At 41.6% G+C, this 25,185-nt stretch overlaps 1 protein-coding gene across 1 annotated transcript; it reads right to left on the bottom strand.

Annotated features, from left to right (window-relative positions):
- Nucleotides 1-102: 102 nt before the first annotated feature.
- On the bottom strand, nt 103-24,598 carry map1sa (microtubule-associated protein 1Sa; the record flags this gene model as incomplete). Its single annotated transcript, XM_079580920.1, has 7 exons — nt 103-321; nt 2,946-3,157; nt 4,394-7,346; nt 9,567-9,707; nt 12,313-12,395; nt 15,388-15,489; nt 24,421-24,598. 7 exons carry the CDS (start codon nt 24,596-24,598, stop codon nt 166-168), a joined length of 3,825 nt encoding a protein of 1,274 aa, XP_079437046.1. The 3' UTR covers nt 103-165.
- Between the last annotated feature and the right edge of the window lie 587 nt (nt 24,599-25,185).

The raw sequence follows: 25,185 nt of genomic DNA, 5'->3' as shown, positions 1-25,185 counted from the left end.
GAGGTCCAGGTTCTTCCACACTTTCACGTAGCCCATCCTTCTACCGGTGCCTCATTGGGGTTTTCAATTTAGAACGATTACCAAAAGGAAACGACTCGGTGCCACGTGTGACCAGGGACCCCCGGTATCTGCGGAACTCCTCCGGGCCCGGTGCCGTGTCGGAGCTCAGAACTCCACCTTGCAGGCCGGGAAGGTCTCCTCCTGCATGGCCACGGTGCTGTTGCTGCCCAGCACGGTGACGTTCAGCTCCTTCTGCCGCTCGTGCGTCTCCTGGTACCACTCGTGCATCGCCAGCGAATCGAACGTCGGGATCAGCGTCACCTGGAGGAGATCAGGGGGGATCGCTTTTGGTGAGCAGTGTTAATTTTGTCAACATATTTTAATTTCGACTAAATTTAAGGCTAATTTAGTCGACTTTGCTTTGATAATATTCATTATAATCATATGTAATCTTGTTCCTCTGCTTCATGGAGCTGCTCCACATGAACAAAGCTCAGAGCTGATCCTTTGGCAGAGAATTTACATGATCTGAGGCTCTTTCAGACGCTCAATACAAGTTTGGATGATTTTAGTCTCACCTTTTCATTTTTATTTAGTCTTATTTTAGTCGACTAAAATATCTGGACATTTTAGTCATAGTTTTAGTCTCATGAGAAACTTTTAATTTAGTTTTAGTCCAATTTTAGTCGTCAAAAATATCACTTTGACTAAAATTAAGACTAAATATTTTAGTCGACGAAATTAACACTGTTGGTGAGATTAAGGGCTGAAACGACTAATCGATTAATCGACGACTAATCGATTAATCGACGACTAATCGATTAATCGACGACTAATCGATTAATCGACGACTAATCGATTATTGAAATAGTCGACAACTGTTTTAGTCATCGATTAATCGTTTTCTGGTTCACACAGACTCAAATAGAGCAAAAAAGACATGAAAATGTAGCATTTTTGATGAAAACCTACTTTGTTTTTAATAGTAAGGGTCTGTAGTGTTTTGTATATTGTAAATTTCATAAATATCCGTCTGTGTCTCGTCCAATCCGAAGCAGAATTAAGCGCCAAGAGCCTCCAACAAACATTCACTTTAAGTTTCCTCCATCAACACGTCGCCACTTTAGCTTTATGTGATTTTTTTTTTTTTAACCATTCACAGCCAAGCAATTAATCGATTAATCGTAAAAATATTCTATAGATTAATCGATGACAAAATAATCGTTAGTTGCAGCCCTAGTGAGATAGTGCTTTCGCTTGCGTCCGACTGAGACTGACATAATTGTTTTGGCTAAAATAGCTTTGAACAAAAACATACAGTAAATTAAATGTGTGCAATACTTCATGGTCATCCTAATTTAGTTCCATTTTCGCCTTGCTTTGCTCCCGATTTAGCATAAAGGGTGTGTACTAAGGCTGTAACCAACTATATATTGAATTTAATCACTTGTCTTGCTACCACAAAAGGCTTAAGTGGCGCCGCTTGAGGAGTTGGAGTTTATAGGAGCGTCTTGGTGCTTTTAAAATAGTAATTTCAGCTGAACTTGGTTTGCTCAGAGCTGCACGTCAACACAAACACAAGTCTCTGTGAACAGGCCATTTCTCATTGAAAGCCAAGAACCTCCAGAGTTCAGCCACTAAGCTTTAACAACTGGATACTGCACTGACTGGGACTTCATCAGATACAGGAGCTGGGATTGAAGAACTTTATTTTCAAACTGGTTTAGACTCATTCAGAAAACCGTTCATCCATTGCTAAAATAGTAGTAATAGTAGTAATAGTTCTTCTTCTAGTTCTAGTTCTTCTTCTTCTTCTAGTTCTTCTTCTAGTTCTTCTTCTTCTAGTTCTTCTTCTAGTTCTTCTAGTTCTTCTTCTTCTTCTAGTTCTTCTTCTTCTAGTTCTTCTTCTAGTTCTTCTTCTTCTAGTTCTTCTTCTAGTTCTTCTTCTTCTAGTTCTTCTTCTAGTTCTTCTAGTTCTTCTTCTAGTTCTAGTTCTTCTTCTAGTTCTTCTTCTTCTAGTTCTTCTTCTTCTAGTTCTTCTTCTAGCTCTAGTTCTTCTTCTAGTTCTAGTTCTTCTTCTAGTTCTTCTTCTAGTTCTTCTTCTTCTTCTTCTAGTTCTTCTTCTTCTAGTTCTTCTTCTAGTTCTAGTTCTTCTAGTTGTAGTTCTTCTTCTAGTTCTTCTTCTAGTTCTTCTTCTAGTTCTTCTTCTAGTTCTTCTTCTTCTAGTTCTTCTTCTAGTTCTAGTTCTTCTTCTAGTTCTAGTTCTTCTTCTAGTTCTTCTTCTAGTTCTAGTTCTTCTTCTAGTTCTATTTCTTCTTCTAGTTCTAGTTCTTCTTCTAGTTCTAGTTCTAGTTCTTCTTCTAGTTCTTCTTCTAGTTCTTCTTCTAGTTCTTCTTCTTCTTCTAGTTCTTCTTCACAACTAACCTTTATCGCATCACAATTGAGGTCTAAGCCACTGCGGTAACCTGACCAAGTGGCTGAGGTTTTCTTTGTTTCCCTGTGCCGCCTCGGTTTGAGAGTGATATGTTGTCATGCCCCTTGCAGATTTCCATCTTGTTGCTACATACAGTAATGCTGAGATCTAAAAAGGTGAGTCTCCTGATGTGCAACAGCAGTTTTACAAGTGTTTGTGATATGAGGGTATACATATAAAATTACAAATCTAATTGCATGTTTTGTTGTCAAAATCATGCAGCCCCACTGTATTAAGCCTTGTTGACAAAATTTGATGATAAAACACAAAGCTTTTCAGCCATCACATATGGTGTTCAGGACGGCCTCAAGAAACCTGTACCAGCATTGTGGATCTACAAACCAAAGGGCCTTTGCTTACACTGTTAAGCCGCTTCCATAAAATATAAAAACAAATATTTGACCACCAGGCCTAGAATAAGATCAAATCAGGACTAAACCCGGTCTAAGAGGACATTTTCGTTAGTCATCACCTGGAGTTGTGGCCAGCTGCTCTTCCCCTCCAACAGAGCGTCCAGGATGGGCCTCATGAACTGCTCCTTCACAGAGTCCTGCCCACTGATGATGTAGTAGACCGAGCGCAGCCTCCTGAACCAGTCCACATCCAGAGAGGCGGCGGCGGCGCCGGAGGGCAGGTAGGCCAAGTCCACGTACACCGCTGGGCCTTCACACACCACCTTGTTAGCTGGAGACATAGCACGGATAAGATTTAGCATGGGCTTAGAAACTACAGCAAAATGCAATAAAGCAGTTCTGAAACATCACAAATGCTCCATACTCAACAAACTAGGCTTTTTTGGTTGTCTTTTTGGACTCATACTCTCAAATCAGCCTAGTTAGTATGAAAACTGATGGCAGGGAGCTTAGTGGGATTGATAATAGGTTTAAGAAAGTAAATAAGAAATAACTACCGTAAATGCTCTAATATAGGCCGGGGCCTTTATTTACTTGAGCGCATCTAGGACCAGGCCTTTATTGGAACCAGGCCACAATTAGAGACAGGCCTTTATTTCTATTTGAGCAAAACGGACGACCAGGAAAACGAAGAAAACATTTGCAACTAAAATATTAGGTTCATTTATTAATTAACGTTTCAAACCCTCTCCCAGGGGCTGGAACATTGACGCCTTTTATTTTGTCGGGACAACAGGAAGTGTTTCGTTGCTGTTAGCGGAGCTTTGACATCAATGTCACTGCAGGTTTCTGTTTCGTTTTTACCGCGGACCGGATTATTTGTTGTTATCTTGTGTAAAAGGCGAGTTTAGACGGAGCGTTTGTGTTTGTGATCGATCATGAGACTGACCCGAGAGAAGACGAGACGCTCGCGCTGATGGGAGGAGTTATTTTGAGGCGTGGGACTGACCTGCACACGGAGCAGCTGGACGTGCTTTGAAGACGCGATGGTGACTTTATTAAAACCATGGAGGGTCACACAACATTTGTTGCTTTCCCTGTTTCTACAAATAGTCACAGGAGGTTTGAAAAGTGGCTAAATCTGTGTCAAAGTTAAGCTCGGATCAGCTCCTCCGCAGCGTCCCCCTCGGCCCGGGTTCCCGTTTGTTTACTTCCTGCACGTGAGTTTTCATTTACACGAGTATGAGACAAATTCCTAACATGGGGAATATTTCTACCGCTATAGTTTCTAATAAAAGCCCCGGCCTGTTTTAGAGACCGGCTTTAATTTGCCTCCGCCAGCCGCGAACCCGGCCTCTGTTAGAGACCCGGCCGCTAATGGAACACAGGCCAGTATTAGAGAATTTACGGTAATAATTAAAATGGATGAATAATATTACGTATATTATGTAAAATATTTCAGTAATTTGAGGTCTGTTTTTCTGTTCTGTGTGTGGACTTCATGCTGTTTCTAGCGTAGATCATAAGCAAATGCATTTTAGTCGCTTCTCCATAAATACCAGCTTACCTAGAGAGAGCTTAGTCGGTCCTGTTTTTGAACCCCCCAGTGAGTTCCTCGTCGCTGTTTTCGCATCCAGATTGGGCGCCATCCGCAAAGACCCAGTGGCGCTCCCCGCTTTAGCCTTTCCATTCTGGGCTGAAACACCGCCCGCTGACGCCTTCTGACCGGCACTTCCCGGTCTCTTACCCTTTGTCGTACTCGGACCTTTAGCGTTCTTGCTGGAGAGATCATTGTCAGGGTCTGTCATGCATGCGCCGGGCTGAGGGGGCAGCGGGGGGAGATCTTTGACCGGTGCGGGAGGAGGGTCGTGGGAATAGTGAAGGTACAGATTACTGGCCTCGTCTTCAGAGTCCAGATCCGCGGTGATGGAAGGACAGTCCTCCGTTTCGGGCGGGACGTCGGAATCGGTCGCGGTTTGGAGAGACTCGCTGACCGAAGTGGGGGGAGTTTGTTGACTGATCTCCGACTCGCTGTTGCTTTGGTCCTGCTGGATGTTGTTGTTCTCGTTGGTTGCCGCGGAGGTGCTTGACGCTTTGGGATGCTGGAATTCGCAAGGCGTCACTAGACACAAATCGACGTCGTGCGGGATGTCGGCTAAAAGATCGGACATTCCGTGGATGTGATCACTATTGCTGGAGCAACCGTTTTGACAAGGTAAGGTGCCATTCGAATGCCCGTTGGCTACAGCGCAAGGCATACCCTGATCGAAGGAGATGGACAAGGATTCGTCGACTTCCGTAGAGTGTGGCGAGCCAACTTCGGCAGGCATGGACGTCATTGTGGGAGAAGAGTCGGGCATTATATCCTTAAACGGACTCAGTGTTAGGAGACTTGACTGTTTATCCTGGGATGACGTCGAGTTTTCCAGCCCTTCTCTCAAAGAACTCAAGTCGGACGTCCTGCAAGACCCACCCTGGTTATAGTCCTCAAAACCCAAACTAGACCCTCTCGCGCCGAGGCCACTATCCTCCCCCAGTCCTTGCGTCTCCTCGTCCGGCGATTGGTGGAAAGGGGTATGCCCTGCGCTGTTTGGGGCAGAATCGACCGAAGACAGAATGGTTTTGTCCTCTGTGCTAATGCTGGCTCCGTCTTGACGTTTCTCGGGGTACGTTGGATTGAGATCGAAATTAACGCTCAAATCACCTTTAGCTACTTTTAAAGACGAGCTACCATTCGACTTTCCAGCACCAAGCACTTCTGCGTCTCCGGCACAATTTTTCCCATCTTTAGCATTTTTCTCCTCCAGCTGAAGCTTCTCAAAATCCGCCGTCATGTCTTCTGGCGTGGACGCTTTTGACCGTTCCCTGTTGTCGGCGACTTCTTTGGTCCCAGCTTTACCTTTCGTACTTTTCGTAGGAGCATCTTTCTTAGGTGGTTCTTTCTTTAAAGAACCAGTTTTGGCAACGCCCTTTTTCAGATCGGCGCTTGCTACCGAAGACTGCGTACTTGAAGCCACACCTGATGTTTTCTTGAGCTCTTTAACAGGAGGCTTTGCTACTTTCTTATCGTCCGTTTTCACGTCCTTCTTCCCATCCTTCTTTGGATCGAGCTTGGCGTCTTTTTTTGGTTTGGCGCTAGCTTGACTTGACACGTCCTTCTTAACAGCTTCCTTTTTGTTATCCACTCCTTCATTCTTCTTCAAAACACTAGCACTTGCTGTGTCGTCTTTTTTCTTCACGTCTTTTTTCCCGTCGTCTTTCTTCGGAGCGAGCTTGTCTCCCAGTGGTTTTGGCGGCTTTGCTTTCGAGTCCAAGTCTTTGGCTTTTGGCTTCTCCTCCACATCCTTCTTGTCCTTCAGAGTATTCTCGCTTGTCACTTTCGGTTTGGCTTTCACATCCTGTTTTTTCACATCTACCCGTGCAACCTTATCCTTCAAGGCACTGCTTTTAAGGCTTTCGCGGCTCTCGGCACGCTTCGGGAGCGATTTGGCCGTTTCCAAATCCTTCTCGCACACTACGGGTTGCTTAAGGCAGTCGAGGTGTTTGAGTTTTTCGAGACCTTCCAAGATTCTGGCTTGCGGCGCACAACCCGGGAACAGGACTCTGATGATCTTCTCCTGAGGATTGGACGGATGCCAAATCAACAAGGCACAGATTGAGACGAGGCACGACAACGGGAGATTGGAATTTTTGGATTCTGAACTGCTCTCTGGCCAACTTTTCCGGAAAGTCTCGAGTTCCTTACTACCGCTGATCGGATTGAGGATGTACATCTCCAAGCGGCCAACGCCCATTTTCTGAAACAGGATGACCGGTTCTATTGACGACCCATTTTGGCGCAGTAGAGGATCCGGTTTGATCGCAAGTGTCCCCAAGTTCTGCAAGGTCAGTGCAACTTGATCACAACTTCGCAACTCACTCATATCGCTTTGGCATGATTTGAGTTTATCAGGAATGTTAAGAAAGACCACACCGATTTCTGGAGACACTAGGTACTTCATCCAGTCCTCTTCGGCATGAGACGCACTTTCTGCATCGTTTTGTTCCGCTATTTTTCTCTGTAGCAAACTGTTGAATCCCGGGAGATTGTCAACGCCGATGTGAGTCAACAGAACGGAGTCTATTCGGTCCAAATGTCGAACAAGTTTCCAGAAAGAAGAGCGGGGATCAGAGCCGGCGTTGACCAAGATGTTAAACCCGTTGACAGCGAAAAAAGCAGAGTCGCCTCTTCCACCGGGGAAGATGTAGCAGCACGGCCGGGACAGCTTTAGAAACCCAACCGTGCAGGGGGGCTCAAGGAGGTCAAAGGGCGACTCGGCCTCCAGCGATTCTGAGAGGTATTCTGTAAATTCTTGAAGCCCCTCCATTTCAGGGTAAACAGGAGCGGGATTTATTTGGATGTCAATTGATTCCAGAAATCTGTGGCCCTGCAACTTGGGGTCCTTCCAGAGACCATAGTGCGGGCAGCTCAAAGTGAGTCGGGGCTTCGCCGCAGATTTGGAGCTCAACGCCTCCACAACCTGAAAAAACACAAGGAAAAAGACAAAAATAAGTATGAAGACAAGGTAAATTACCATCAAGACAAGTGATTGGGCACAATTCCATCCAATTAAATTCAGAAAACCTTGCGGCGAAAAAACTCATGTAAAAGAGAAGATAAACAAACTGTTCACTACAATGTCTATTACTTTCTATTAGACTCTTGAAACAAAGGCTTTTCAGTAGCAATGGCCAAATACTGGTGCTCCTAAACATGTGTACTGCTGAATACGGAGCAGCAGAAAGACCACACTTTTGAACTGAACATCAATATTAAGTTGTCTGTGCAAATAACCAAACCACGACATGATTGTTTAGTATTGTAATGAGGAGGCACACTAACAAAGTTTGCGCCCAAGATGTCAGAGTTCAAACAGATTGAATAAATTATGAATCTTTGAGCAAAGCCTTTAAAGCAGTACTAAGTAACTCTTCCCCCTAGAGGTCATAAGCGCAACTGCAGGTGTAGTAGAAAGTTACGATTTTTTAACCTATTAATTGTCTTGGAGTAAATACTACGCTGACAGGAAAGGCGAAGGGAGAGAGGGTTACTGTGCATCCAATTATGCAATGGAAATATTTTTTTTCACACAAACGTTGCTGTAAATACTGTTTAAAGTGACGTTAGCCCGCAGTTAGCTTTGCCCGTTAGCATGTCAGCTTCTTCTTCGTGATTCTATTAGTGTGTATTGCTTTCTCCGGTCCGGTGGCAGTCAAGTTGCAAACATGGTTTTCTGGCCAGAGAAACCAGGGGGAGATGAAAGACCCTCCAATCATCCCATAAACACTTGTATCACCCCCACAGGGACTACGGGAAGGATTTATTATGGTAAACACGTTACTTAGTACTGCTTTCAGTGCCACATAGCTTTTGTTTGTAGTGTTTCATCTCAATAAGTACATAATCTGGGATTATTATTTATGGATTGGGGACTGTTTGTCGATTTTGCATTATGACCTCTTACGAAGTGACTTTAGCCACAGGTAGCATTTCACACATTCTCCATGCTAACCAATGATAACGTGTGACCGAACATGGTACATCATAAAGTAAAGAAAAAAGAGCTCCTTTTCTATAGTGTCGGCACTAAAGGCTCAATGCAGTTATTGTAGTATAATATAGGGCAGGGTGTGCCGCTCTGACCTCATGTGTTTGTAGAACATAAAACAGAAGCCTCAAAGCGTTCACATTTCGTGATAAGCCACATCACAGTCACGATTTCCTTTTCTTTCTTTTCCAGTGCAGACGTAAATGCAATAGACTTCCAATCAGATCAACCTGGCAGGACACGTTTAATGTACCGGTACTATTCATTCTGTTTATTAGGTAAACTGTTATGCTTGGTGGTTTTAAACATTTCCTCATTTAACACATTGACTTTTTTTTATTTAATACGAAACCAGACACTCTAATACACCTTATGTGTGATTTTGGTAGCTCTGTGATGAAAAAAAGTGAAATAAATGACGATGAAAAACTTGGATATTTCATATGTATTATTGCGTTTCTTTTCTTTTTGATTTTAGTTCGAGGGGCGTGTTGTTGCGTAGCGAAGCTGTAAACCCGACGCTTCTCTCTTGCGAAGCAGAGCGGCTTCCCATGGAAAGATCTAAACATTTCTCTGAGTTTTTAAATGGTTTAAAAGGACGGCTGAGAAACATCCTGTTAAAGTCTTCAATCCGAGAACCAGGCTGTTTAAATGCACACGCGATTAGCAAAACCTGTTTTTGCCTGTTGGTGTCTGTCCAGAGAGGAGGGCGGAGGAGAGAGTTGGAGAGAGGAGTCAGTCAGAAAGGAGAGTGTTTCATTAGAGAGTGTTTCTAGAAAAAAATCTGTTATTTTGATAAAAACTAGCCTCTGTTTAGCTTAGATTTCTCAGGAACCGAGGCACGTAGCATTAAATTGTTTTCACCTACGGAGAGCTTAGAGTCATCTTCCAAACAATAGCATTGCATGTGTCCACAGATATAATAAAGAATATGCTGTGGTGCCAAAAATATCATGAAAAATTATCTGGATTGTTGGCACTCTACAGCTAAAACCCACAAAACAGTGCGGCACTCAATGTGTTAATTATCTTATTGTGAAATCGTGACATCTTATCTTACGTATCTACCAAAGGACAATTCAGTAACAGGAGGCGCCCGACAGGAGGCGCCCGACAGGAGGCGCCCGACAGTAGCCTGATGACGTTTCCTACCTCTTCATCGCTGAATGTTTGGACCAAGTCAGTGACAGAGAAACACCCTTTCTGTAGCACGAGGTCTCCGGTCTCCTCTACGCACTGTCCCGCCAAAATGAGCAGCTTCTGTCGGGAAGGCTCGCAGATCAGCCGTCGCACCTAATAAAAAACAATCACGGATCAGCTGTGAAAATCATACTATCAAAGTGTGCTAACATCATTAAATCTGTGCCGAAGAGGACAGTAATACACAGCAGCCGAAGAGAAAGACTTCACGTGGGACCGAGAAGGAGGAGGCATTGCTGATTTAAACACATGATTTTATTTAGAGATTCAGAGCATTTAAGAATGATCAACAAGGACAGTTGACCCAGCAAGAAGTAGTAATTTAAGAGGAATACGTTTTTGCAGTCGACTCCTGTGAAGACTGTGTGGTCATTTTTAGGGTCAGGACAAAATAAATGTGGGAGCTGCTGAACTAAAGGAAAGAAGCTGTTAAAGGGCACACAAAATAAAATAAAATGAATAATGCATTGGTTTTATATAGCGCTTTTATGGACACTCAAAGATACTTTACATTGCATTATTCATTGACTCCATACTGGTGGTGGAAAGTGAAGCAGCCAATCTGCGCCATCACCCGCTCCGACCACCAACCACCCACCAAGCACCCAACCCACCAACCCACCGCTTCGCTTCAGAGATCTGACAGGATCAGGCCGAGCAAAGGCGCTATGGCCACAAACACATACTAACAGACATGATATGACATGAATGAAAATAATGTAAACATGCTGGATTGCATCTCAAGGCTAATTTCACTCTCAACCCAGAGGAAGACAGTCCCGAAATGGGACCGTGGTCCAATGTGCTAGCACCAAATAGAAATTCAGAAAAATTGGAGTAGATGAGCATGGCAAAGGGAATTTCACACCCGAGAGACTCCACCAAGGTGTCCTAATATTTTTTAGGATTTTTATGTTGTCCTAATATTTTTGTTTCTTCTGCAAACCTTGTTGCTAAACTCTGGACAATTACATTTACCTGGAGTTGCATCTACAGTCAACATGTAAACGGGTGTGACTCTCAAGAAATGTTGCTGATTTTAAAAACAATATCAATCTATTTACACCATAGTATACAAGAGATAACCGGTGTTCCATTCAGCCTCATTCATTGTAATAGTCCCGAGTCGTCTGTGAAGCTTACATGGCTGTTCAATCTCCTCCTACACAGCCTGCTCCTTAAAAGGGCAATAAGGCGGGAAGCCTCACCCTCGCGGGGTGGGCGGAGCCTCCACCGAGCTCTAGAGCTTGATTGACAGGCTCTGGAGCCAGTCAATGCGCTGAAAAGGCTTCCACTTTTGAGTGCTGATGTACAAAAACCAGCGTGGTTAAAAATATTTCACCCAGTCCAGCTTTGTCACATGGGTCATAGCAATTTTTTAGAAAAAATTAAACTCTTTGGAGCCAGGCTTTAAGGCAGTGCTAGGGAAGATCAAAGTGCTAATTGAAACGCTGTCTACCGAGCCGTCCCTGGCCACCAGGGGGCGGTACTACAGCAATGTCCTCCTCGCCATGAGGGTCATAGAGAAGCGTTCCTCGCCCATTGGTTTTAACCAAAGGAATAATACATATTACCAATCTAAGAGCTTTATTAACCGTATTAATTTAAAAGCCTCCATGTGTGACTTTGTTTTACAAACACTGCATGAGGAAGCGCATATATTTGAGTGAGCGAGTTAGTTGTGTTCCAAACCTCCAAACTCATTTCTAACTTTCCAACCAGACAGAGGTCTGCTTTTACACTTAACCAAAGTTTCCGAATAATAAAGTACACCTTAAGGTAGAGGGCTTTCAACGCATTATAGATACTTTAACTGAGGCTAATGATGACACTCGAGGAAAACACCACCATCTGTGAGTTTAATATGTTTAAACTCTGAATGAAAGAGAGGGAAGAGACAGAGGTAAGTGTCTGTAACAGATAAATATGTCTCTTCTCTTTACTTAATAATTCAGCATATTTTGTGATCTAAACTTCAATTTGTTTGGTTTTGTCCTTTTTGTTTAAGCAGTGAACACTGATAAGCCTTGTGTTAACACTGTGCTGGTTGTAGCTTGAGAGCTCTTACACAGACATGTGATTCATCAGATGCTGATTGCAGTAAGCCAGTGTGACAACCAACAACTGTCATGTGTGAGCTTATTCTTTCACATTAAGAGGCTCAAAGCATATATAGTTTGTCTATTAGCCCCATTAGGGGCTCCCCAGGGGACGGTCCTCTCTCCCTTTCTGTTTAACAGTGGTTGCCAACCTTTCTTCCTGCCACCTGTAAAATTTCTCTGACTCTGCAGTGCTTGGAGATACATGTTGGGTGAGATTGAGAGTTCAGGCGTGTGCAATATATTTTAATATTATTAATAGCTCGACAGAAACCACCTTAACTACCAGATTTCCTGGGGGAAACCCTGCATTCCTTTAGGCCTTGATTAGTTCATACTAGTTTTAGCAAAGCTTCAGCTTTCAATGATTGGATTGAGTTGGAGAAAGTTCCGCTTTAAATGGTGACTCTCTTTCCTTAGGCATATTGTGAAAAAAATCCAGCTAACCTTACAGTAAATTATGTGAATGGTTCTTATTAAGTCTTCTCTCAAATGTTACAGCCATTAAAAAAAATGTGTTCTTAACTTCCTCCAGCTAAATGCTAAAGGCGGCGTTTGAATATCAAATCGATGAAATCCATTAGTTTGAAGAGTCTTACCTCTGAGCAGACGAAGTCGTAGGCTGGGTTGACCACGACCTGTGTGTCCAGAACGTCTCCCGAGTGCTGCAGCGTCCTCTGGCCTGAAACAGACGGTTTCTGGAGTTGAAGTATCGTTCACTTCCCCTAAGTATAGCCAGAGGAGAGTGGCTCAACTCAGTGAAAGCAGAAGTGTCACATATAAATAAGGACATGGGGTGTTGAGCGAAATGCGTAGGATTCTTTAATTAGTAGTGATTCATGTTTCAGTCGCTCAAATGTTAATGTTCTTGAGCTTATTTGAAAAGTGCAATGTGAACCGAAAATTATTTTTGTGTGTATGAATCGTCCAGCACAAAATAGGCCAAGTATTCAACTCTTCAACTAGTTGCGTTTCAAATTGTTTAAGCTGACAGACAGTTGGATGCTTCATGTCAGCCCTTTTATCTCATCCTGTTCTACTGTGAGCAAAAGGAAGTGCTATATTTCCTTCCTGTAGACGCTCCAAAAAAGGACAGTCCTCACACTGACAGGCTTGTTCAATAAAGAATTATATCCCTTTTAAAGAAACTTCCAAATAACACTATAAACCCAGTCCTGTGGTTTTAGTTTGGCTAATCGAAAGCGCAATCATACCGTGTTTGAATGGTTTTGTAAAATATATTCAGCACAGTCATGGAACATCAGTTTTTATTTATTGTGGAGGAGTTAGCACGTTGCGTTTTTTTACTCATTAATTGTCCGTGAGAGTAAATACTACGCTGACAGAAAAGACAAAAGGAGAGTGGGATATTGTACATTCAATTACACAATGGAGATAATGGAGCTAGCCCGCAGTTAGCTTTGCCCGTTAGCCTGCTAGCTTCTTCATGATTCTATTAGTGTGTATTGGGTAGAGCTGGGCAATTTCTTTCCCCAAAATTTTTTAGCGCATTTAAAACAAAATAACTGCAAACTACATATTTAAAAAAACATGTATTTATTGTATTTAATTAAAGTGCATCGACATAAACAATTCAATAAGAGAAAGGGTTTGCCTTTGCAATTTTGTTTGAGTTATTACGTTATTGGCTCGACAGAGTTATTACGTTATTGGCTCGACAGAGTTATTACGTTATTGGCTCGACAGAGTTATTACGTTATTGTCTCGACAGAGTTATTACGTTATTGGCTCGACAGAGTTATTACGTTATTGGCTCGACAGTTATTACGTTATTGGGTCGACAGAGTCATTACGTTATTGGCTCAACAGAGTTATTACGTTATTGGGTCGACAGAGTTATTACGTTATTGGGTCGACAGTGTTATTACGTTATTGGCTCGACAGAGTTATTACGTTATTGGCTCGACAGAGTTATTACGTTATTGGCTCGACAGAGTTATTACGTTATTGGCTCGACAGAGTTATTACGTTATTGGGTCGACAGAGTTATTACGTTATTGGCTCAACAGAGTTATTACGTTATTGGCTCGACAGAGTTATTACGTTATTGGCTCGACAGTGTTATTATGTCTTGTGTTGTGTTTTAGTGTCTCGCCAAAGGGCACAACGGCAAAATGTGGGGGTTGTGTTTCAGGGTCATTCAGTTCATTTAAAAGCTTCAGATCCTGACAGTATTAAAGAAATGCGGGCCGGCATGTAAGAGGTCATATGACGCACACACCAATGAAGGTCTAATCAGCTGATGGTGTTTACAGCTGATGACACAAGAAGGCACTGTCCAAAAACAAAGCAGCTTTCATCGCTCACACCGAACTGGCCCCAAGGTGAACACTGGGAAACTGGCTTATTCCAGATCCTGATATTTTATCATTATGTCATAAGTGTGTAACTGAAAGGCAACACACATTCATCAGCAGCAGTGTTGGACGTAACGAGTTACAAAGAAACACGCTATAACAAAACTACTTATTCCGGGAAAAAGGCTCGGAGCTGCTTGAGCCACATTAAACTATTTTTTAATTGTCTCTACCGGAGTATCAGGACAGTAGTTTGGCGAATAGACGAGAGTAAAGCCCTCGTCCGTGGCCTTTTTGTCTCAAAGGGGAGTTGAATCCACACGGTTCTCATGAGCTCAGGTACTTTCAGTAACTCTAGTTCTCTGAATGTGCACAGTCTTGAACGAATTACTGACAGGCTTATTCTCAGTGGTCAGACAGAAATAACCAGTCAGGTGTAGATTTCAGTTAGTTTTAAATCAGTGGTTCCCAAACTGTGGGTCAGGGACCAGAGGTGAGAGAATGTCACCATTTTTAAAAAGTGGGGGAAATAGGCCAGTGTCGTCCTAAACCCCAGTCTGGCAGTGGCTAAGTGGTTAGTGGTTCTCGCACAGACGGGCAGGGCCTGAATTGAGGTCATTATGTTCCACTTCTGCCCTGCTATATCCATGGGGGTGCGTAGGTACTGTAGGGCCCCAGTGTGGATTTTTGCTTAGGGCCCCAGAAGGGCCACCACAAAGCTCTCCAGAAAAGGAACATAAAAGTAACGCGTAACCAAATAAGTTGCTTTCTTTAGAGAGTAACTAAGTAAAGTAACAGGCTACTTTTTAAACGTATTTACAAGTAACGAGAACACTGATCAGCAGAATATTTGTATTTATTTGCTAAACTGTTGCTAAAATTTACAGTGCAGATGTTTTACTCCCCCCGGGTGTGTGGTCTGTCATTTATCTGTCTCAATCTTTTGTAAACTTCTTAGTAATGGGAAATACTAGCCACGTTGATGCTTCTACTGCTTCACAGATTTCCACTAATTTTAATTTTTACATGGTGATTTTAAAAACACGGAGAAAAGTAAATGCCATCCATCCATCCATCCTGCATGTACCCTGTAAAAGAGATCAACTTTTGGGAGTTTTAAGCATTATTTCACTACATTCACGCAGTTGTAATCCGACCCTGTTTCATCTTCTACTGTGTCAGCGCTTCATTCTGTACTTCCTCGATGCAGTTGTGTCGTCGTTACAATTTAATTCAAATTATAAAACGTAAAATATCGTGGCTGATGCACCTAAATAATGTTTTAACGTGTATCTAAGCCCCATTTGCAGGATATGTCCAGAAACGGTCCATGTAAAAAAAAAAATTACCACTGACCTTTGACCTCCTGAGAAAGGAAGGCGGAGTGACGCGACACAAACAGCTTCAGTTGTTGGTCCAGGACAGACACGTCCAGGTCCACCGCCCACCGACGCACTCCTGAAACACACAGTCACGGTCAGGCGGGGCAGTAAACGCATCTCACTGCAATTTTATACATGCAATTTTTGACACTAGTAACGACACTTGGTTTCCGACACCTGAACTTAGGCCTGTCACAATAACAAAATTAGAAGTTTGTTATATTAAGGCAGGAAAAAAACGTGCTAAACAATATAATCCCTTGTTCAGAAAGTACTTCGTAACAAATCCTTTATAACAAACTGTAAATAAATGTACCAACACTAAATATTGAGCCTTGAAATATATAGTTATTCTGCCATTTATTGGACGATAAGGTAAGGCTGAACAATGCTTTTTCCCGATACCTATAATCAAATATTTGCCGTCTTAAACGTACTTTCTTTAGTGCTGTCACCAAACAGGCATCAAAATAAGGTATCTAAAGAAAGGGGAAAAAAAAGAAATTTGGTTCCCGTTTTCAATACCATTTTTTCACCTGGTACCATAGTGGTTTCGTTTAACAGTGCCCAGCCCTAATCAGAAAATGAAAAAGCTAGATTTAGAAGATGCATTTGGAGAGAAAACTGACATACTGTACATAAACACACACAAAGACCCCATATTCTGGTGCCCCCTCCGGTCAGAAACACGCACTGATCTTCGGTAGGCCTAGTAAAATTTTGCAGGGATTGCATTGTAAATGAAGTCACAACTATAACTAATATGCACGCTAGTTTAAAGAGGGGGTATTATGCTTTTTTCAGTCACATAGCACCAGTCTATATCACACTACAATGATGACCAAACCTTCTGTTGGTCTGTAAATGCAGTAAATTAGAATAACTGCCTTGTATGAAATTGCTCTCTCAAAATGGCTGTAGTGAATGTCTTGAAATAGGCCTCTGTCTCTTTAAGAACCTCTGAGCCTTTAGACACGCCCCCTCCACACGCTGTCTGTGGCATCAGTGGGGAGGGGGTTCTGCTGAGGAGCAGTGGTTGGTTACTCGGCTGGTGACGAAAGCTCGGAGGCGTCTCCAGGAGGTGGGGGCGTTCCTAGGAGGACTCAGGCAAACCTATCCCTAAAATGGCCGCCATCAGAGCTTTTACTGATTACTCAAAAATACGTGAATGTGCCAAGGCAACACTTCAGGCATGTTTTTAATGAGGGAATGACATAATAACATGATGTAAAGCTTGAAAAAGTCGATTTTGCATAATACCCCCCCTTTAAATAGCCTGCCGGAGACGTGTTAGCCGACGCAGCGCTGCTCCGTCTCTGACCACGCGGGGCTCTCTCTCTGAAACAGCATCACTGTTTAACACTAAGTGGTTTCGCTTTGCTTTTCAGTCACAAACTAAACAGCTCTAAAGTGCCGTGATGGTTATCACACCGGAGCTAGCTGAGAGAGCATGGGTTTGGATATTCTCATAAAGGACCGAGAGAAAAGAGAGAAGAGAGAAAGAGGCGTGGTGCAGGAGGTAAGAGTGGCCACGTAGAGCAGCAGCTTACGATGGCTACGATGCACTCTGCTAAATACTGTCCCGTTCACCCACTGTTTCTTAAACATTACATTAAAATTGACAAAATGCAAATAAATAAATAGCTCTGATTTACATTTGTTTTAGTGTAATACGAGCCTTGATATTAAGGAGCAGCTGACGCTCTGAATAAGCCGTCGTCCTCTGAGACTTTTACACACGAGTTTTGACGCATGTCTTGTGTTCCATGACTCTAATCAGATCATTATCATTATATGCAGCCTGGACTATGTCATCGTCCATCATGATGATTCACTGTAAACATCATAAACTGCAAATTAAGGGGACATCGCCCATCTTACACACCAGCAACAAGAAGAAGTCGGCTCCTGTAACGGCCTTCACGTGGGTCCAGGATCCTCCGGCTCAGTGCTGGGGACATTTTTTGGGGTCTTTTAGTTGACTTTATTGTTTTAAAACCCTCAGGATCTTTTCAGAAATTCCAAATGACTGTGTTGCTGCGTCCCGCCTCAGCAGTGATGGCGCGCTGCTAGAGGCTCAACAATCCAAACACGGTCTAAACTAGATTTTTTTTCCTTTGCCATGAAAACCTGACAGAAAATGGACACAATACAGCCAAAATGTGCGTTTGCCTATGAGGGATGAGCTCATTCACCCTTCCCAAAGAAGAGGCCACTCGCCTGTAGTTGGAATTTCTCTCCAGGATACAGCGACTATCAGCCAAAATGTGTTGTCACTTCACCGATGGATGAACTGGATTCACTTTTATAACCGGCGCGATTTTTCATAGTTTTGCGGGGGGTGTGTCTTATACTCCGAAGAAGCGACTAATGTGCTGCAGGCTAATCGAGCAGCAGAAAGAAAGTTTGGAGTGAGCGAGAACTCTTAGAGAAGAAAACAAAACAAAGCTAATCACGGGCTAAAAGCTCGATGGCCACAGCTAGAGGAACGAATTCGCAAATGAGAGCTTGAAAAACGCGCTGCCGGGAGAGGCTTGTCAGCGGTGCAGTTTCGACTTCACGCCTAGTTCGTTGTTTATGCTTCATGTAGCTAACAATCAATGTGTTAAGCTAGCATACTGTACGCCTATTCAGCCGGTTGTTTTTTTCTTTTTTCTCATTAGACATTTTTTGGCTAGTGCCTCTTAAAGCAGTACTAAGTAACTCTTCCCCCTAGAGGCCATCAGCGCAACTGCAGGTGCTGTAGCAAGTTACGATTTTTTAACTTATTAATTGTCTTGGAGAGTAAATACGCTGACAGGAAAGGCGAAGGGAGAGAGGGTTACTGTCCATCCAATTATACAATGGAAATATTTTTTTTCACTCAAACTTGGCTGTAAATACTGTTTAAAGTGGCGTTAGCCCGCAGTTAGCTTTGCCCGTTAGCATGTTAGCTTCTTCTTCGTGATTTCATTAGTGTGTATTGGTGGCTCCGGTCCGGTGGCAGTCAAGTTGCAAACATGGTTTTCTGTCCAGAGACACCAGGGGGAGATGAAAGACCCTCCGATCATCCCATAAACACTTGTATCACCCCCACAGGGACTACGGGGAGGGTTTATTAAGGTAAACACGTTACTTAGTAATGCTTTAAACTCCGGAGTGACTTATAGTAGGGAAAATACAGTACTCAAAAAGTTTTTTGTCTCCCATTCTGTCTTATATACCGGTATTGAAGTTCTATTCGGAACCTTGTTAAGATCCAACTAGGGCTGCTCGATTATAGAAAAAATAATAATCACGATTATTTTAGTAATAATTGAAATCACGATTATTCAAACGATTATTTGTGGCCTTAAAAAAAATCTTTATTTTATTTTTTTTATTTTTATTATTATTTTAAAAAACAACTATGGACTACATTTTCTTTGGACAATAAAAGCATTTTTTTTTTATATGCTCACGTTTCTAAACTATATACCTGCCCCCTGCTGGCCAGCCCTCACACCTGTCCAACAGAGCCGTTGTTTTTATGTCAAACCAAAGCCTGAGTCTTTAGCTCGTGAAATGCGAAGGGAACAGAAACAATCATCTCAGCAGTATGAAGTAATAAGAGTTTGTTTGAGCTCCATTGATCTGCTCCTGAAGAGTTTTAGACTTTTATACTAAACAAAACCAGGGCCTGAGCAAAGGATGTCGAGGCTTCTAAACAGCTGTTCTCCTTCAGCACAAGTAATCACAGAGAAACTGACAGTCACTGCTCTTCTGCTGTGTTCAGCCTATCTGTGGTATTATCAGACAGGAAGCTCAGGCCATTTAAAGAGACCTGCTTCCTGGTTTATAAAGAGCAGAGTGCACAGATAAAGCAGGCCGCTCTCAGCAGAAACACATTCAACACAAGGCAGCGGCCATTTAATGTTTACAAGCTCCAGCATTCTAAAGAGTCTAACCCATTCAGTATTCTAAATGTCAGAATAGGGCTGCTCGATTATTGAAAAAATAATAATCACGATTATTTTTGTCATAATTGAAATCACGATTATTCAAACGATTATTTGTTGCCTTTAAAAAAAAACATCAAAAAAGTGAAAAAAATCCATCAAAAAAGTGAAAAAAATCCAGCAAAAAAGTGACAAAAATCTAGCAAAAGTGACAAAAATCTAGCAAAAAAGTGACAAAAATCCATTAAAAAAAAGACAAAAATCCAGCAAAAAAGTGACAAAAATCCATTAAAAAAGTGACAAAAATCCATTAAAAAAGTGACAGAAATCCATTAAAAAAGTGACAAAAATCCATTAAAAAAAAGACAAAAATTCAGCAAAAAAGTGACAAAAATCCAGCAAAAAAGTGACAAAAATCCATTAAAAAAAAAGACAAAAATCCAGCAAAAAAGTGACAAAAATCCAGCAAAAAAGTGACAAAAATCCAGCAAAAAAAGACAAAAATCCAGCAAAAAGTGACAAAAATCCAGCAAAAAAGTGACAAAAATCCAGCAAAAAAGTGACAAAAATCCAGCAAAAAAGTGACAAAAATCCATAAAAAAAAGACCAAAATTCTGCAAAAAAGTGACAAAAATCCAGCAAAAAAAGACAAAAATCCAGCAGAAGAAAGACAAAAATCCATCAAAAAAATGAAAAAAATCCATCCAAAAAGTGACAAAAATCCATTAAAAAAAGACAAAAATCCAGCAAAAAGTGACAAAAATCCAGCAAAAAAGTGACAAAAATCCAGCAAAAAAGTGACAAAAATCCAGCAAAAAAGTGACAAAAATCCATAAAAAAAAGACAAAAATTCTGCAAAAAAGTGACAAAAATCCAGCAAAAAAAAGACAAAAATCCAGCAGAAAAAAGACAAAAATCCATCAAAAAAATGAAAAAAATCCATCAAAAAAGTGACAAAAATCCATTAAAAAAAGACAAAAATCCAGCAAAAAGTGACAAAAATCCAGCAAAAAAGTGACAAAAATCCAGCAAAAAAGTGACAAAAATCCAGCAAAAAAGTGACAAAAATCCATAAAAAAAGACAAAAATTCTGCAAAAAAGTGACAAAAATCCAGCAAAAAAAGACAAAAATCCAGCAGAAAAAAGACAAAAATCCATCAAAAAAGTGACAAAAATCCAAAAATTAAAAATTTGAAAAAAAAACATACAAAAAAAAATTAAAACAAAAATAAAAAAATTAAATTGAAAAAAAAAATTATAATAGATTTTTTGCGATTATGCTAATTTTGTACTCGTTTACCGTTGTAATCGAAATCGTAATCGAATTTCGATTAATTGCACAGCCCTATGTCAGAAGTATGATTTGTATTTCCTGGTTCATGGCTAATGTGTCACTAAACAGACACAAAGTTGAATATTTCCACTCACAAATGAAGTTGGGTCCTAATGGGTCCTAATGGTCTTTTTTTTGTAATGTCCATGATAATAATCTAGCCCTTTGAAAGTGATTAGTGAGAAAACAGGGGCGGCAGTGAGGAGCACGAGTGAGTGGGAAAGCATCTGCTCGGGCCTCAGGGAGTTAAAAAAAATCACATTATGAGGATCCGATGGTGCACACGTAATGCACATCAGTCCTGCTCTGTGATGGATCCTCACAGAGCCCGACTCTTGCTCTCCGCAACAAAAGGCCCCGCCTAAACTCAACCAAACTGCTACGAGATGGAGAAGACGTCGAATGGGTTTACGGGGCAATCCTGGCCTCAAACAGGGCCAATAAAACATGTTTTTTAAGAGTTAGAGGAGGACATTTTCACAGACACCGAATAAAACACACAATAAAAAACACAAAAACCCACCAGACACAGCGGCGTGGCTGTGAGCGCTCTCGTCTCACAGAAAAAAAGGTCTTAACTGTGTTTTCTCACTTTAGGCACTGGATCAGCAGCCAAACCCACCCACACGTTTGCAGATCCACCACGCCCCTTCTCTCTCATACACAGGAGAAGCTTCTGTGATTGCCTGGGATTTGAGGGTTTGTCAAGAGAAGGCTAAATATATATCATTTTACATGGGAAATAGCAAAACTCGCAGACACTTTTTTATCCAGTGTTGTTTTCGTCAACAAAGACGATAACACCTTTTTTTCAGGGCAATTTTTGTTTGTTTGTTTGTTGGAAGCAAGACCAGCAAATCAGGCAAATCTCTGCAATGCAAATGACAGCAACATTACACGCTTTCTGTGTGGCGCATCGAGACTGTCCACAATGAGTCACGCAGGCGGGCGGGGATCTGATCCCCAACATGAGAACACTGTACATTTAAAGAGGGGGTATTATGCTTTTTTCAGTCACATAGCACCAGTCTATATCACACTACAATGATGACCAAACCTTCTGTTGGTCTGTAAATGCAGTAAATTAGAATAACTGCCTTGTGTAAAATTGCTCTCTCAAAATGGCTGTAGTGAATGTCTTGAAATAGGCCTCTGTCTCTTTAAGAACCTCTGAGCCTTTAGACACGCCCCCTCCACACGCTGTCTGTGGCATCAGTGGGGAGGGGGTTCTGCTGAGGAGCAGTGGTTGGTTACTCGGCTGGTGACGAAAGCTCGGAGGCGTCTCCAGGAGGTGGGGGCGTTCCTAGGAGGACTCAGGCAAACCGATCCCTAAAATGGCCGCCATCAGAGTTTTTACAGATTACTCAAAAATACGTGAATGTGCCAAGGCAACACTTCAGGCATGTTTTTAATGAGGGAATGACGTAATAACATGATGTAAAGCTTGAAAAAGTCGATTTTGCATAATACCCCCCCTTTAAGGTTAAATCACATCTTTAATGGAAAATGCTGTTGTCATTTCAATATAAGGAACATTTACACAGCTACCTGCAAGTTGTTCTTCCTGCATTTTTGTTGACTTTATATTGGAGTAGAGCTGCAACTAATGATAAATTTGGTAATCGATGAATCTACCAATCGTTTTTGCGATAAATCGATTAATCGTTTGGCTGTGAAATGTTCGTGGAAATTTTATTTTTTCAAATTTTTGTACCACATGAATCTAAAGTGGCGCCGCATGTTGATGGAGTAAACTCAAGGTGAACGTTTCTTAGAGACTCTTTGTGCTGCTCATTCTGCTTCTGATTGGATAAGACAGACAAATCTTTATGTACAAAACACTACAGACCCTACTTTAAAAAGTAGATTTTCATCAAAAATACATAATTGTCGTGTCACTTTACTCCATTTGAGTCTGTCTTTGCTAGAATACAATTAATCGATTACTAAAATATTTGTAAACTATTTCAATTTCAAAAAGGTATTTTCATTTAAACGCAGCAAATTATTTATTATTAGAAGTTCCAGGTTCGAGTCCCACCAGGGGCGGGGCCTTATTGTGCGGAGTTTACATATTCTCCTCGTGTCTGCGTAGTTTAACTTTCCTCCACCACTAAAACCATGTATAATGGGCCAGGATAAATGTGAGTGTGTTTGAGAGCGCGTATGGGGGACGACAGATGAAAATTAGCCCACGACTACAATCCGGTGTGGCGTGTTTACATGCATGAGACCAATGTATGTTCATTAACATGCACTGTCAAATAAACAACAGACTAAAACTAAACTATAGGTACCAAAAGTAATGTTTCCTAGGTTACTAATGTATCAATGTATGTTTGTGTTTTATTTTGGGCCCCATATATAAGCTAACTGTTGCTTCAAGGGTGTCCCATTTATGAATATGCATTATTCATTGAACAAATATGTAAATGTTTTTACTGTATATTCATAATAAACTTAACTGAACTAAGAGGGCCGCCAAGAACAACACTGTTTCTATAACGTGTCAGTCTTACACAACTAGGGTTGCACAATATAGCACCAAATTATGTAATATTAGGTGACACAATATCAATATCGCTGGAAACCATGACTCTACAAGTTGCAAAATCACTTATTTTAATCAACCAGCTATATTTTTTTGCCGACAAAAAGTTCAGCTCATAATTTTTCCTGCTTTTGGTCCTGTTTCAGCCTGGTTATGATCCAGTCAGATTATACATAGCACAAAATGCCATGCACACACATACACGCATTTCAATACCTCATGGCCTGGCCTATTCTCAGGAACCTAGTTATAGAGTTCGGGAATGTCCACAGTTACCATGGAGATCCGCCATCTTTGCAGCTGTTAGCATACATTTCCATAGACTAACATTAGCTAAAAAGTTAAACAGTATAAAAAGTGGAGAAAAAACAGTGGAACGACTCCGTTAGCTGCTGAGTCACTGCTGGTAAATACATCTAACACACTGTGGTCTCCAAGTGTTTTAATGTGAACAATAACTCCAGTATTTTAACTTTTAAAATCTCCATTAGTTTACAATGGCTGCTAATCCCATAATGCTTAGCGATATGACGTCACATTCCCGAACTCCGTAAAACCGTAAAAATGTTTTGATTTCTCTTTGACTTCCCGCAGTAAAGAACTTTCAAAATAAAACCACTACTTTCACCGTGTTTATACGCAACTCAATAAGTTACATGATGGAGTGATTCAGCAGAAAACAAACGCTCGTCTTTGACTGAAACTTAGCCACCGTGTTTTGATGTAATATGCAGCAGAAGCAGCCCGGGAGACGTTCGCACAGGATGTCCCGTCTGTCCGCTGTGATACCACGGCTAAAATTATCCACCGAACTAACAACAGCTGCATCCCGAGCGGAGGAAGCCACAAAACCTGAAATAACCCATACTGTGCAGGAAGAGACGTGGGAAAGGGGAGATCTAGCTACGAAAGCGCGATGAGGAGTTATATGGATTTATTGGCTACGTTCAAAGATATGGCATCATTATTTTGTTCACAACTTGCTCTTAAAAAAAGGTCTAATAAAACAGACAAGTAAATTAATTATCATGTAGGACATCTGCCTCTGAAATATGTATAAAACGCGGATATAAAATAGGCTAAAAAAAAAACGATGTTTCTATGAAAACTTTGTCCTGAGCTTTTACTGTGAAAGGAAGCGGACACTTCCGGCCGTGTGGAGCGGGGAATCGGGGCGCTTTCTTCGGCAACTTTTGCCGAACTCACCCGAGTCTATCTGCCGCAGGACGGGCTCGAGCAGGCCGGGTGTCTGCAGGGCCCCCACCACCACGAGCACCGAGTAGTCCGCTGTGGCCGTGCCCGCTGCAGGAGACGAGCCTGGCGGGGCAGGAATCGTAGATGGACCGGGACCGACGCCTCGCTCTGCCACCACCGCCGCCGCCATTTTGGGCTGGACCACTGACGTCATCACAACATCTTTCTCGGTCTACTTTTGGATTTTTCCTAGAGGTCACTAATCTTTATGCCATATTTATATTGTTGCCTATTTTATGTATGTATGTATGTATGTATTTATTTATATTTATATTTTATGAATTATGAATTATTGAAAAAATAATAATCACGATTATTTTTGTCATAATTGAAATCACGATTATTCAAACCATTATTTGTTGCCTTTAAAAAAAGTCTTTATTTTATTAACATATTTATTAATTAAAAAAAAAATGATGCTGAATATTTTCAGTTTTCTGAACAGTCATAAAAGTACAAATGATTTCAAGTACGCCTTGATTAAAGAGAGGCCTCAGTTTCACACCTGCCCCCTGCTGGCCAGCCCTCACACCTGCGCAAGTAAACTGAGCAGCATGGCCTGCTGACATCATCACACAGCGCCGTTTGTTTTTATGTCAGGCAAAAGCACGAGCCATGGCACATGAAATGTGAGGAGAAAATAATCCCAGTGCCGTGAAATAATGCAAGTCTGCTTTGCCAGAAAAAAATGGAAAAAAAAAATTGGAAAAAATGTTT

Source organism: Gobius niger, assembly GCF_951799975.1.
Source record: "Gobius niger genome assembly, chromosome: 22".
Lineage (NCBI taxonomy): Eukaryota > Metazoa > Chordata > Actinopteri > Gobiiformes > Gobiidae > Gobius > Gobius niger.
The sequence above is the reverse complement of the archived record's forward strand: the minus strand, read 5'-3'. Positions and strand labels throughout refer to the sequence as shown.